At 38.9% G+C, this 13,808-nt stretch overlaps 1 protein-coding gene across 3 annotated transcripts in view; it reads right to left on the bottom strand.

The window, feature by feature from the left end:
• Positions 1 to 13,808, bottom strand: part of Pros1 (protein S) — an 85,692-nt gene that overhangs the window by 15,897 nt on the left and 55,987 nt on the right. Inside the window, exons 13-15 of one of the 3 annotated variants that reach the window (XM_052740958.1) lie at positions 9,088 to 9,239; positions 6,837 to 7,062; positions 1,904 to 3,160 (exon numbers count right to left, since the gene is read on the bottom strand). In XM_052740958.1, the coding sequence (XP_052596918.1) occupies positions 3,000 to 3,160; positions 6,837 to 7,062; positions 9,088 to 9,239 (539 nt within the window). In that variant the 3' untranslated portion in view covers positions 1,904 to 2,999. Of the gene's footprint in view, positions 1 to 1,903; positions 3,161 to 6,836; positions 7,063 to 9,087; positions 9,240 to 13,808 lie in introns of those variants that run through there. The other 2 variants (XM_052740960.1, XM_052740961.1) reach the window with 2 other exon arrangements.

Raw genomic sequence — 13,808 nt, 5'->3', positions numbered from 1 at the left:
GCGTAAGATGAAGTAAGATGTGGTTTAGAACTCTGGTTTTCCACATGAATCCTCTGATCTTGTGAAGCTAATAAGCAGCCTGGATTGAGGCTTACAAGCGCAGTGGTGAACCCTGTGAAAGTAGAGGTTGACTATCTATGCCTTTTAATCTGTAAAAACTTAGATCTGAAAGCGAAGGAGGGTTTTCACGAACATTGAAGGAATGTGATTATCAGTGAGAGCATCAGAGGAGACACTAGGAAAGACAGTCAACAGCTCACTACCCTTCCATTGGGAACTCATTTCCCCCTCCTTATAATCCCCCACAGAGGTTTAGTTCTCTGCTACCGACCTTACCAAACTCAGACTAATATTTGAATTATTTGTGCGTGTATCAGCTCATCTGGATTAAATACACCATAGCTGGAGCAAGACATTTTCTCTGTGGTTTTTCTAGGACAATATCTAGCTCAAAGTTCAATTTACATAAGTGAGACAATGATGCCATTTGCATAGTTCCATTAAGCATTATCACATTATCTTGCTTATATGAATATGTCTCACAGGAACCTCACAGGACACTGGCCCAGAGAAGTTCACCGAACCCTTATACTCTGAAAACACAAACCCAGAGTAACTACACCCTGACACTTCCAGAGAAGATCCAATTTTCAAAGGTAAGGTCTCTGGAAGTTTGAAAGTTGTTTTAGCAGGTAAACTATGTGAAAGATCATTGAATCAGTCTTGTTAAGGAGCAAAGGATTTGATATGGGAGCACCGAACAGAAGCACATTGTTTTGATTTCCTAGGATAACCTGAAAAAAAAATGCTTTGAAACTCCAGTGACTGGAAACTCGAGAGTATGTATCAAGCACTGATAAGAATCATTTCCTGTCCAGTTGAATTTAGATCTTCACAACCTCCACCAACAAACATTCCTATTTCATAGCAAATATCAAAATCTATGACCAAAACAAATATTCTAACTGAAAGTCTGACCCTTTCGCTCTAGGTAAGTAATAATGTATCTCAAAATATATAAGATTTGCAAATTTTTTTGATCTCCTATAGATCTCACTGTAGGGAGGTTTTTCCTTCTGATGGGAAACTAGTAATTGATCCCTATGGCTGCTCTAGTATATAACATTATTAAATGAGAAGTACAGAATCTCCAAAATGAAAATTCATTTATTTCTCTACTTGTCTTGTGCCTTCATTTTATTGGCATATTTTAATTAATTATGCACAATTCTGTGTTTCATTATGACATTCCATCCATATATACAATGTATTTTGATCATACTTACTACTTCCTTTGTGTTAAGTGTATTATGTCTGTGGGGAAGTGGGGGACATACAAATGTGGGGACATAGAGTATCTTTCTCGATTCCTCTCCATCTTCATTTTTGGAGATACTATTTCTTCATGAACCTTGAGCTAGTTTCTGCTGGGTTGGCTGCCAGCAAGCCCCTGGAATTTACCCTGTTTCTGTCTCTCTCCACTAATGCTGTGGTTACAGGACAGGCCACCACACCCAGTATTTGGTGAGTGCTCACTCAATTTGTCCTCATGATTGAACAAGAAGCACTTTATCCACAGAGCCACCTTCCCAGTCCCATCTTCTTTTTATACTGGCATAATCAGTATTCTCTTGCTGTTGTTCAACACCTATTGCACATAGCAGGAGAAAACTTACATTCCATAAGAAAACATACATCTATATAGCAGGCACAAGACACTAGGTATGTGTTAGTCTTGCTCTTCTTCCCTCTCTGAGCTCCACCCTCCAACCACTATAACCACCCACCCAATATTTCAGACCTGTCAATCTTTCAGCTGGACTTCCACTATGCTACACGAAGACTGAGATGCGCATTACATAATTTTATGCTGTGAATTGTTCAAATAAAGACATTATCCATATACTTTAAAAATACATATCATTTTATTATTTTTCATGTGGTGTAAAATATCTACAGTAAAATAAAATTTAATTCCTCAGACAGCAACAAAATGTCTGACACACACCTGAAATGACTGATTCAGGAACAGCAAAATAGCCTGCCACTTACAATGCACTACCAGCAAATACTTGACAAACTCACCTCCGTACTTCCTTCATTACAAAGATAGAACATAACCATTTCCAGCATCCCTCTTATCATTATCTATTTGTTAAAAAAGCTACTCTACTTCAACAATCACATTCAAGCCATCTACAGTAATTAAAAGCCCGAGTAAAGGAAAACTATGGATTTCTCCACATGTTTACTCTCCTTCCCACCACTAAGGACAGCTGCCTTTCAGATTCAGAGCTCATGTGGCCTCTGCAGCCATGTTTGAGAAATGTGTCCACCCAATGTTCACACCCCTTACAGCTTAACCTGATGTTTCTGATAGAAATCAGTGCCTTGGAGGCAACATTCAAGCACTGCTCCCGTCAAAACCTACCCTTGCTCTCTAATTCAGGGAAGGTGTTGGCTCAAGTGTAAAGCTAGGTAAAAGGAAGATGAAGCCTGAGCTAGCTGCTCCCCACTCCAAGGAAGTACTTTGGAATAAGCTGTGAGACTTTCCACTCAACTCACATTCAGGATGCTATCAGCTCTGCGGCTTTCATGGTGGTGAGGTGGGGCACAACAGCAAAACTACAGTGTCTATCTGCAGCTATTAACATGTAGTCACACAAGCTTTTGTTTGGGTTTAACCACCTTGCTTTCTGAGAAAAATAGGTATTTCAATACCAGTTCAATGATGGTGAAATCTTACTTTCAAAATAACAAACTAAAGCAGTGTCATTTATAGCAAATAAATTGAAATTTTCGTGTGTTTTCATTATTTCATTTCTAGACTGCAATGGAAGCCAAACTTTTTAAAAATGTGATTTATATAACAAAAATCTGAAGGACAAAGTACCACACAGTTTCAAGCATTGCACATCCCAGGTAACACCTGCCAGCTGGTGATAGAGACGTGAGCATCATTACAAGGAAAGGGAGATTATAAGCATGGAAAACAGACTTTAGACGTTATTCTGGCTTTTCCTAACCGATGGACACGAGTGAGCTCTAATGTCATTATGTTTAGAGATGGCTTCATCCAGATCCAACTGCACACCGTTGATGTGTACCTCCATACATCCGCTGTAAAAGGCATTCACTGGGGTGGCACTGAAGGGAATCTCTGTCAAAACAGTGTCTCAAGGTTAGTCTAGTGCTGCAGCATCTTATTTGTTTACAATTAGAAGAATTACCCAAACTTCACAATGCCAAACAAATTCTAATCCTACCAGAAAAAAATGACTAATGTGAATCTATTCAGCAAATACATGCTATGCTGGGCTCGGAGCTGAGCATAATCATGAGTTCTTCCGATTTCATAAAGACAATCATTTTCAACCACGCTGAAGGAACATGTGCACATGTAAAGAAGGGAAAAGAGCACACACTTATGATATTCCACATTCACTAATAAAATAATATGCATCGGTTTCTCTTTAAATGTGAGCAACATTTTCAGTGCCATTGGGTTGTCTCTTCAACTCTAAATTGTGGCGTCTTAGACATCCTTTGTAAATGTCATGGCAAACACAACTTTTTATAATTCCTGGAACAAAAACAGATTTTTATATTTCCCAAGAAATAGTTTCTGGCTGAGCATCAAAGCAAGTCATAATAAAGGACTGACTTTTATGTGATAATACTGTCCTACCAAATAACATTTGGAATTGGTCCTTGGTGAGTCATGTAAGGTCGTTAGCGCCGCGGGGCTTTGCTGCACTTTCACTCTCATTACCAAGTCTCATCCTCAAGGCTCATGCAGCATTTTTGGTTTCCTAAGAACTGGAGTCCAAGACACCCACCTCCTTCCTCTCCTTTGGCATTTCTCCTTCATGGATTTGAATTCACAGTGGACATTCACTAGCTCTTGTACTTCCTTCTCAAAATGCGTTATGCCAAAAATTGATGCTTCAAAACTCCTACCTTCAGGTCTGCAACACGATGATAGAATCCCTATGTTTGAGCTGAATGTATCTTTTAGGAATCCTCTTCAAGTCTGGCTGATGTCACTGATTATGGATTATTTTAACCACAATGATATCACTGACTATGACACTAATTTACCCTCAGAATACATATAATAACTATATATTAATTATAAACAGAAATTAGTTTTTTTAAAAAACTCAAGACTCAATTTCCTCTTAATTTTCATTAAGGAATCAAGGAATTTAAACATGATTAATTTGTATATAAATAATTTACTCAAGTAGTAGTTATGCTCTTAAATATCTCAATTTTAATCTCCTCTCATTTTTTCTTTAAAATCAACTATACTTAGTGTTATTGCAAATTTTGTAGTTTTATGTCTTTCAAATGAATTCATTGTTTTTTTGATTTCCTGAAATTGCATTCAACTAATTTGTGAGTAAGTCTCAATACAGGGTTCACTGATTCATCCAATTTAACTGCAATCATGTTTCCTTATAACTAACCAAGCTGGTGACTTGAACTCTATGTACCTTTTCTGCCTCTAACTTTTAGAACCCATTTCCTTCCATTCTCCAAAATACCAGAGAGTGTTTTTTTTTATGTACACCCTAAAAATGTGTCTCTGACTAAGGCACCTTCTGATTGGTTTAATAAAGACCTGAGTGGCCAATAGCTAGGCAAGAAGAAATTAGGTGGGATTTTCAGGTAGAAAAAGGAAGAGGAGAAGAAATCTAGGCATGCAGAAGACACTGAAGAGGTCAGACACAGAGTACAGAGTAGAAGTAACCAAGTCACATAGCAGAACATAGATTAATAAAAGCAGGTCAATTTACATTATAAGAGCTAATAAGATAAGTCTAAACTAATGACCAAGCTTTCATAATTAATAATAAGTCTCTGTGTTGTTATTTGTGGGCTGGTGGTCCCAACGAGAAAGTACTACTACAAAGAGGAGACCTGTATGTAGGGCATTAAGACCTTGAGCATTTAAAGCAATAAAATAAAGGTTATTATGAATCCAGAATTCTCCTCAGGAGAATCATCCATAAATAGGACTGGAAAATGCTTCTAAATAACTTTGTGTCTCCTTTTTAACATTTAAAGTAAGGGGAGATGGGAAGGAGGATGGAAGGAGAGGAGGGAGGGGAAATTGCAGTCAGTATGTAAAACAAATAAATAAATTTAAAACAAGAAAAGAAAACTCAAAGCACAATAAATATAAATAAACTGGAATTTTATTCTAGATAAAGAAAATCTGAGTATTTTAAAATTTATCTTCGCCAAACATTGTTTGGCTTTTAAAAGATTTTTTAAAAATGCTGATGCCAATATCATAGGTACAATATTGTTAAACATGGACCTGACTTTTCTCCAATTTTCCCCATTTTAAAAATGCAATCCTCCTGTGGAATTATTAATGTCAAATGCTCAAGAGTTATTCTTTTGCCTACCTGTCCTGTAATCATGAAATTCTATTGATACTATTTCTATATCTTAACTGGATTCACTCTATGCAATTATGCAATCACAGATGCTACCACCCTAGTCCAGCAGCTTCCTTATTGCCAAGTAAAGATAATAGTTTCCACATCACTATTCTGAACATTAAAATAATTGATACATCTGAGGATCCTGGATGGTGTTCAGACTATTATGCATTGGTCAGTGTAATGTGTTTATTGACATTATTATTACTACGTCCTCAGGCAACTCCATGGGCTCTGAACTCAAGTGAACTATAACCACATTTGCTCCCCCACCCCCTCTATTCGTTCATCCAGAATTACATTTCGTAACTTTAATATTTACATGCCACTCCTTTGCCTTCAACAGTGTAATGACACCCAGGTCTTTCACAACAAAACCCTAAGCTAACTCTATAAGTCACCCATTTAGCCGTTTTATAGACTCATCCTGCATGACATCTTGGTTCAATATGCCTTAGCCATACTTCCATATCCTTCTGTGCTCACACACTGAGCATTCTACCTATGGACGCTGCAGTACCCACTCCTACCACCTAAGTCTTTAAATATCAAATCTATGTTTTTAATCTCTAATTCAGAGAGATTCTTCCTGGCCCCACAACCAAGTTAGGTCCTTATTTTCATGCTCTAAACTTGATTTGTAATTTTTCTTCATTGAATTCATGACAATTTTGATTATTTTGGTATCTCCTTAGTGAGTTGTTTAATGTCTGCCTCCTCAAATAAATTGTAAAAGCCTCCTCCACTGCAGAAGCCACTGCTTTCTGCTTATCTGGATATACGGGGTTTTATTATTATTACTAATCTCTCATACAATGCATCACAACAGCTCTGCTCCCTCACTCCTTCTGGCTCTCCCCACTACCCCTCTCCCCGAGATGTTCTTAGTTGATGAATTAAATACAGAGTGAACAACTATTGGATAAGTGATGAACAAACTGAGTAAGTATTGAGCTTATAATATTATGATGAGAATGAAATGAAATGACATATTCTTTCTGGTATAGATCACCAAATGCCGCAAAAATCAACTAGCCTTACTTGACCATTGCAAATACACACACCAATAAAATGCTGGTATAAACCTCCAAAACAAGTGTAAAGGATATTGGAAATTTTGTCTTCTTTAAATGCTGTGTTACTAAAATTCTATATTTAAGATACTATCAATTTGGCCAGGCATGATAGTGCATGCACCCAGGAGGCAGGGGTAAGTGGATCTTTTAGCTCAAGGCCAGCCTGGTCTACATACATAGTGAATTCCAGAACAGCCAGACCTATGTAAAGAGACTCTATCTCAATACAAACAAACAAAAAAACCCCAAAAGATATTTGATTTAAAACATGTTTTTAGAACTGAAGAAAAAGGTAAGGAAATACCTGGAAGGCCACCTAGGTAAGTGGCCACGGTTCCTTTCATTGCTTTGTCCAAGACAGCAAGTTGCCCTTGGAGATCTTCAGAGTAGATGACATCTTTCCTAAGTGGGGTCCACAGTTCCAGGCCATTTCTGTTAACATTACATTTCAGTTGGGATTGCTGGTCAGAGCACAGAGTTACGGCATCTATTCGAGCCACCACTGAATTTTCAACAAATACCATTATATCCTAAAAAGCAGAACAAAAACTTCATATAAACAAGCACGGGGGTGAAGCCACTGAAGAATGGCTTTGTGTTGAAATTCAAAAACTAAATGTCAACAAAGGAAAAAAAAAAAAACGATAGGGCCTTTATGCTAAAATGTAAAATTGTTTACTTAATTTTAACAATGAATTTTCCAACATACAAGCTCTACAAACATACAAGTTATACAAGCTCCAGGTTTAATTAAAATGTGAATGTATACCAACTTCTAAAGATTCAGTTAAATCAGCTGAACTGTATCACCAAATAAAAGAAACTTCCATGGTATACTCAGTTCCTCAGTAATACTTAAGTTTACAAGTCTTCCTAATTTCAAAAGTTACGCATGGAAAAGGAAGAGTGCGCTTTGTGTTGGGGAAAATTCAGAGACCTTTAGTAAGCAGCAAAGCAGCAAAGCTTGTCTGTGCCATCCAAGTAATCATATAGCCCAAGAACAGTGTGGGTAAAGAGGTCTGAGAAAGATACCAGGCATTGTGAACAATAAGGTAGCTGAAGAGTCTCCAAAAAAGCAGTGTTTTATTCTGCTGGAATTTTCAAAGCAATCAACTTGTTGAGGGTGACCTCTGCTGCTAACTTATAGATGGTAAAGAGGAAATATAAAAAGTAAGAGAAGATAAAACCCAAAGGGAGAGAGAGGTTATGATGCTTGTCAGATAGTAAATGTAATCTGAAATTGCCTCTCAGGCTAAGATACGTACGGTGAGTGGAAAGTCTATACTTCCCAACTCTGGATTACTTGAGGGAATCTTTAACTTCATAAATATTCACATCCTTAATTCAGGCCAAATCAGGCATGTTGGTACATTCCCTTAATCCCAGCAATTGGGAAGGAGAAGCAAGTGGATTTCTGTGAGTTTGTGACCAGCCTGGTCTACACAGTGAGTTCCAGGACAGCCAGGACTACACAAGGAGATGGGGAATTTGGGGGCGGGGAGGGTTGTTACTCAACAGACACTCCCTTCAAATTACATTCTAATTTGCAAGATGAATTCCGCCTTTTTGTTTATGACGGTGCAAACAAAAATTCCAATCTTGGCATAAATAAGCTATTGGCAAAACCTTGCTGGAATGTCAGTACATGACCTGGGAGCAGGTATTAGCTATTAGCACTATGAGAAATTGGAATAGCATGGGTCTCCCGGTAAAGTTGGTGTTTCTTTCTATCAAAGACTTTCCTGTTCTTCTTCATTCCAAATTGGGAGTCAGCAGAAAGAAACCAAGGGGAACAGTTTCAGTTTTCTCCTCTTTTCTTGATGTACTCATGGGGTGAAAGATTAAAGTTCAAGAGAGAACCAACAATTACAACTGTATACCAAAGAACTGAGAGTGGATTGTTATGACACCCTATTTTGTATACAGAGAAGTTCCTGTGGTGGTATAAATAAAGTTGCCTGGGGTCAGAGCTATTAGAGCCATAGCAAGTGGGTGGCAGTGGTGGCGTACGCCTTTAAGGACCTGGAGGGCAGTACATACAGGCAGTGACGAGGCAGTCACATGATTGGGTTTACAACCAATCAGAAGCCAGAACAAGGAGACTAGCGAGACAGACACAGGAAGTAGGGCTCCTTTTCGGAGAGCTCTCTGGGCTGAGGAGGATCCCTGAATCAGGAAGGGTGAGGCTCTTGGCTCTGACCTCTTGGATTTCTTCTCTGAATCGGCTCTGTGTTCTTGTCTGATATCTACACTGAATTACATCTACAAGTTCCCATAATAAATACTTCCGATTCTGAATATGGGTAGATTTCTATGCACTCTGTGATGTCTCCAAGCAGCCTGTGTGTGAGTCTTATGTCCAAGGCAACCTATACGTGAGTCATATATCCATGGCAGCCTGTGCTTGAGTCTACCAAACCATAGCTCCAGATGCAAAGGTTTCTCAGTACCCCATTATCTTCTCCTTCCAGACCTTGGAAATCAGCCAACAAGTCAGGAAAAAGGAGACGAACAAAAGAGAGAGGGAGCTTCATCTAGTTTGGGAATAAGGTTACCTGAGAATTTTCTGAGCTGGAGCCCACCAAGGACAAGGCAAAGGGGACCGTGTCTCCAGAAACCAAGGCAAACATAACTCCAGTGCCGGTGGATGGACGAATATTCAAGGTCACATTCATTTGCCATCCCTCTGCATTGGTTACATTATCTACTTAAAATTATAAAGTGTGACACAAAGCAATCATAATTACAATAGAGAAAATCATAATCATCAATTATTATAATCTGATTAACATTCAAAGATACTTTGTGAAGCACTAAAGTCTTAGTTTTTTTCTCAAAGATGCAGATCACTGCAGCAATACAGAACAGGGCTACTTTATTTTTAAATGCAAGTGGAGTCTCTACATTTCCATTCTTCCAAGAGAAAAATTCTGGGCTGTAATATTAAGGAGCTCCCCAAACTTGCCCTGTTTCTCTTTAATATATTCCTCTCATGAAAATTCACCGATGTTCAGACCTCAGAGTGTTCAGACCTTACAGTACCTTACAGTACACATTTAGAAGAAAGTTCAACAGATTTACTGTATTCTTCCTGATATAAAACATTGATACAGAAGCCATCAATCCCCCATCATTACTCATTCTACATCAATGGGAAGGGAAAACATGTTCTATATTCAGGGAGAGCTAAATAGTCTGGTAGCAGAGAAAAATGGTGAAGTCTACAGTTAATTTTTAAATTAGGCTCAGGACTTTTGCTCTGTAATAGTCTTGTTTGAATACTTCCCATCTTTTAAATCATTAAGCTAGTTATCTACCAAAGTGGACTGCAGGCAATAGGAGGTATGTGTCTCTATCATCATGTTATTTTTCATAGCAGACAATAAATATTCACTGAGTTTATATTTTCAAAGTAGTCATGCACCCATAATTATAGTCAGGTCAACGATGGAGACATATATGACAATGTTCTCCTAAGATGACATCTCCTAGTGATGTTATGGTTGGCTTACTTAATTTAAGTCTATTCTGTGATGTTCACCAAATGATGGAATTGGCACGGTGATAGTTAGCTTTAATCATCAACTTGACATAACCTAGAATTAACTGGGAGAAAATTCTTAATTAGGGGTTATCTACATTGAACTGGCCTGTGGGCATGTCTGTGGAGGGTTGTCCTAATTAGTTAATTGATGCAGAAAGACCCAGCCCACTACAGGTGGCAGCATTCCCTAGGCAGATGGTCCTAAGCTGAGCTGGTCCTAAGTGGAAAAACTGAGCTGAGCATAAACAAACAAACAAGTGACATGCATACAATCTTTTCTTTCTAGTATTGAATATGGCTGTGACTAGCTATTTCAAGTCCCTGCCACTGTAACTTCCCCAGTACAATCTGGCACTGTAAGCTGAAATAAATCCCTTCCTCCTCTAAGTTGCTTTTGGAAACGCAACCAAAACAGAAGACACAGTTTTCAGAACATAGTTAACAGTCACAAATTACTTAACCTCAAGTACTTTTAAAAATTGGTTTATAATATAAATGAAGTGTTCTTCATTTATTATGAAGTAATATGTAGCAAATTACATATACCACCTGGAGTCTTTGAAAGGGTAAAAATGAATGAAGAAATGGTTTTTTTTTTTTAAGCTAGATGTTCTACTATTTAGCTGCATATAATGAGACTACACTTCTCATTATAACTCTTATACAGAAAGAATATATGGAATTATTGTGAAATAAATTAAGCAAAGGATATTAAACTCATACTAAAATGAATATTAAAATGTGTGGAAGTTATAATATTAAATATTAATTATGAAGTAAGTCATTTTTAAATTATCCACAAAATAAGAAAGTAATTTTTTTTTAGCTACAATATAACTTATTTTAATTCCTTTTTTCTGGAAAATTTCCTTTAACAAATTGAGTTCTGGGAAGGGGCCCTCCAGGGATCACTGCTGTTTTGCTTTTTTACTGTAAAGCCAAAGAAGGACATGAGCTGGAAGCCAGAGCTCACGACAGTCCCATGGTTACAATTATGACAGCTGCAAGCATGTCCTGCTCACGCAGATGAGCCAGGGATGACACAGAGGAAGCGCTTACCTGCCCTTGGGGCATCAGTGAGGTCAAAGCACTATTCAACGTGGACTTGGAATATAGTTTGTCTGACAGGGTACAAGGCTAATACCAAGAAGACTCAATTAAAATCATGATTAACATTAAAAGTAATTTGAGTTCTTATTGGAAAGACTCCTTCTGATGTTCATTTCCCTGTATGTAAATAAGAAAGATATTGGAGGATGGGAAATTTGACCGATAGTTGGAAACTGGTGAGCTCTCCTTTATTGCCCTTCCTGCTTTGAACAAAAGGTCTGTCACTTCGGTAGCCAGCCAGACAAACCTTAAGCCAGCACCAGCCATTTAAAACACTCCATAGACACTTTAGGATAATTACACAATGGAAGCTAATTGCTCAGCTCTGGAAGGTCTAGCCTCTCAGCCAAGGCTGTCTGGCTATCACAGTCCGCACTGAACTCTGGATGACCCTGTCATGATTTCCACTGAGACCAGAGCAGGGGCACTGACCCTGGTAGCCTAGCGGAGGATCTTCTTCTAAGGCCAGCACTAAAGAGACAACTCTGTGGCTGGTGGGAAGGCTCCTACTGTGGCTATAAAAGCAGGCTATTTGGCTCACCGAGCCACTTCCCCCGGTGTTTGAAACAGCAGGACTAACAAAAGGCATCTCTGAAGTGTTCTCCTCTTGCCTACTTTGGCCAGCGCGGGCTGAGCTGGTAATATGAATAAAGTCGCAGTACGAACACCATCAAGGCAGCCAAGTAGAGAGGCGGGGGCACTACAATGGCAATAGGCAAAGCAGAAGAGTTGCCAGCAGGCTTCAGGTGGCAAAGCAGCAAGGCGACCAGCTGCTCCACAGCTGGAGCAGCAGCAGCTGAACAGGTAGAGAGTAAGCCAGGGCAGGAACAGGCACTGGGAGAAGAGAGAGGGTGGAGAAGTGAGGAGGAAGGTTAGAAAGCAGTAAAGAGCCAGAGAAGAGGCCCTGCAGGCCACGGTGACTGGAGGAGTTATAAAAGCTCTCAAGTGTTTAGGGCTAAGGGGTCTCAGATACCCCAGAGCCAGGAACTATAACATCAGCTGCTGCTGCTGCTACATGTCGTGGAATTTCAACTTCCTGGACTGAGATTACAGAACTACGGGTCCCAATTCTTAAAGCCTACAGAAGAGATGGAACACTAAAGGGGGCTACCTTCTGCTGCTCCTGCAGCCTTCCCACTGCCACCATTTACTCCTGTCAAATGCCAAAGAATGTAAAGCTGCCAAGGATCAGGACTTGAGGAACTTTTCATTGCCCACCCTTGATTTCCATGCAGGGAGAGGAAAGATCTCAGCTGGTCAGTGGCTAACAGGGTCAGCATCCTGAGCACCTGCCTTATCCTAATTTAAAGTTGATCAATGATCTGCCCACCACGGAGAATGAACGTTGGCCAGTCAGGCCCAGATATTCTATTTAACTTCGAATTCCTAATTTGCACACAAGGACCTGAACATGGACAACAGATAAGAATCTTTCCTTTATCAATACACAAAACACCTATTTCTTTGTTCCAAGGGTTGCTACCTGGCTCACTGATAGTCATAACTGCATCTCCTATCTAACCCAAGGAGATACCCTGATGAAAAAGCAGTGCCTGTACCCCTCAGGTCCAGACTCCTGGCTACTGTTGCTGGACCCGAGAACCTGCTTAGGCAACATGTCATCACCACTGATCTATGGAAAGGTGTTCAATTTAAGTAGAAACTAGGAAAATTATATTTAAAACTGTAATATTTTAATTGGATCTATTGGATTAGAAAACTATCTTGAGCATGAACTTTCTGCTTTTAGTAAGAGTAGCAATTAATAATCTTTAGAAGAGAATGGAATCAGTCCTATACTAAATATATATCTGCAGGATTTTTGATGGAGGAAATCTAATTCTGAAATTCTCTCATACACACACTTAACTATACAAAAGTGCAGGATGGACACTCAGGGATATTCACAGCAGGTTATTTGTAAAGGTGCACTCAGACTTCACTGTGAACCCAATCTGATAAGAATTTCTACTCACAAAAAAATTTAAAAAAAGAAAACTAATAAAAACTAAAAAACAAACAAACAAAAAAGAACCTAAACTTCTAGTAAATCAGCCTCTAATCAAACAGAAACCTGAATTGGACTGGCACATTTTCCAAAGGTATTAAAAAATAGTCTGTGAAGCTAAGTGATGTATTTTAACAAGCAATTTATTTGGCTCAAGGTAGAAGGTAGAAATCTAAATAGCATGATGGCAACTCTTGTGAGGCTTAGGGTAAATGGTGGACCCAGTACAGAGGAAATGATCTCAGGAGGGGACATGAATCCAGGGAACAAGGTCCTTCACAAAAGGTCTCCTCTTTATAAAACCCACTCCTCAAGTACTAATTCAATAAATGTCTCAAATCCTCACTAAATTGAGCGGTCTCCCCCTTCATATCCATGTCAATAAGGGCTGAGCCAAGGACAAGTGTACTCATTTCCAGACACAAGTAGTATTCACTTCAGTCTCTACTACTGCATGTAAAATACCCACCTCTAAACCAAGCATTACAGAACATACTAAGACACATGAGAAAACAACATACAGTAAAGAAACAATATGACCAAGCTCACATGAACACATGCTGCAACTTAAAATTAGTTTATAACGAGTATGCTGAAGGCTTGGTTTGAGCTAT

The sequence above is a fragment of the Peromyscus californicus genome, unplaced genomic scaffold, assembly GCF_007827085.1.
Source record: "Peromyscus californicus insignis strain IS unplaced genomic scaffold, ASM782708v3 Scaffold_16__1_contigs__length_79575227, whole genome shotgun sequence".
NCBI classification, from domain to species: Eukaryota; Metazoa; Chordata; class Mammalia; order Rodentia; family Cricetidae; genus Peromyscus; species Peromyscus californicus.
The sequence above is the reverse complement of the archived record's forward strand: the minus strand, read 5'-3'. Positions and strand labels throughout refer to the sequence as shown.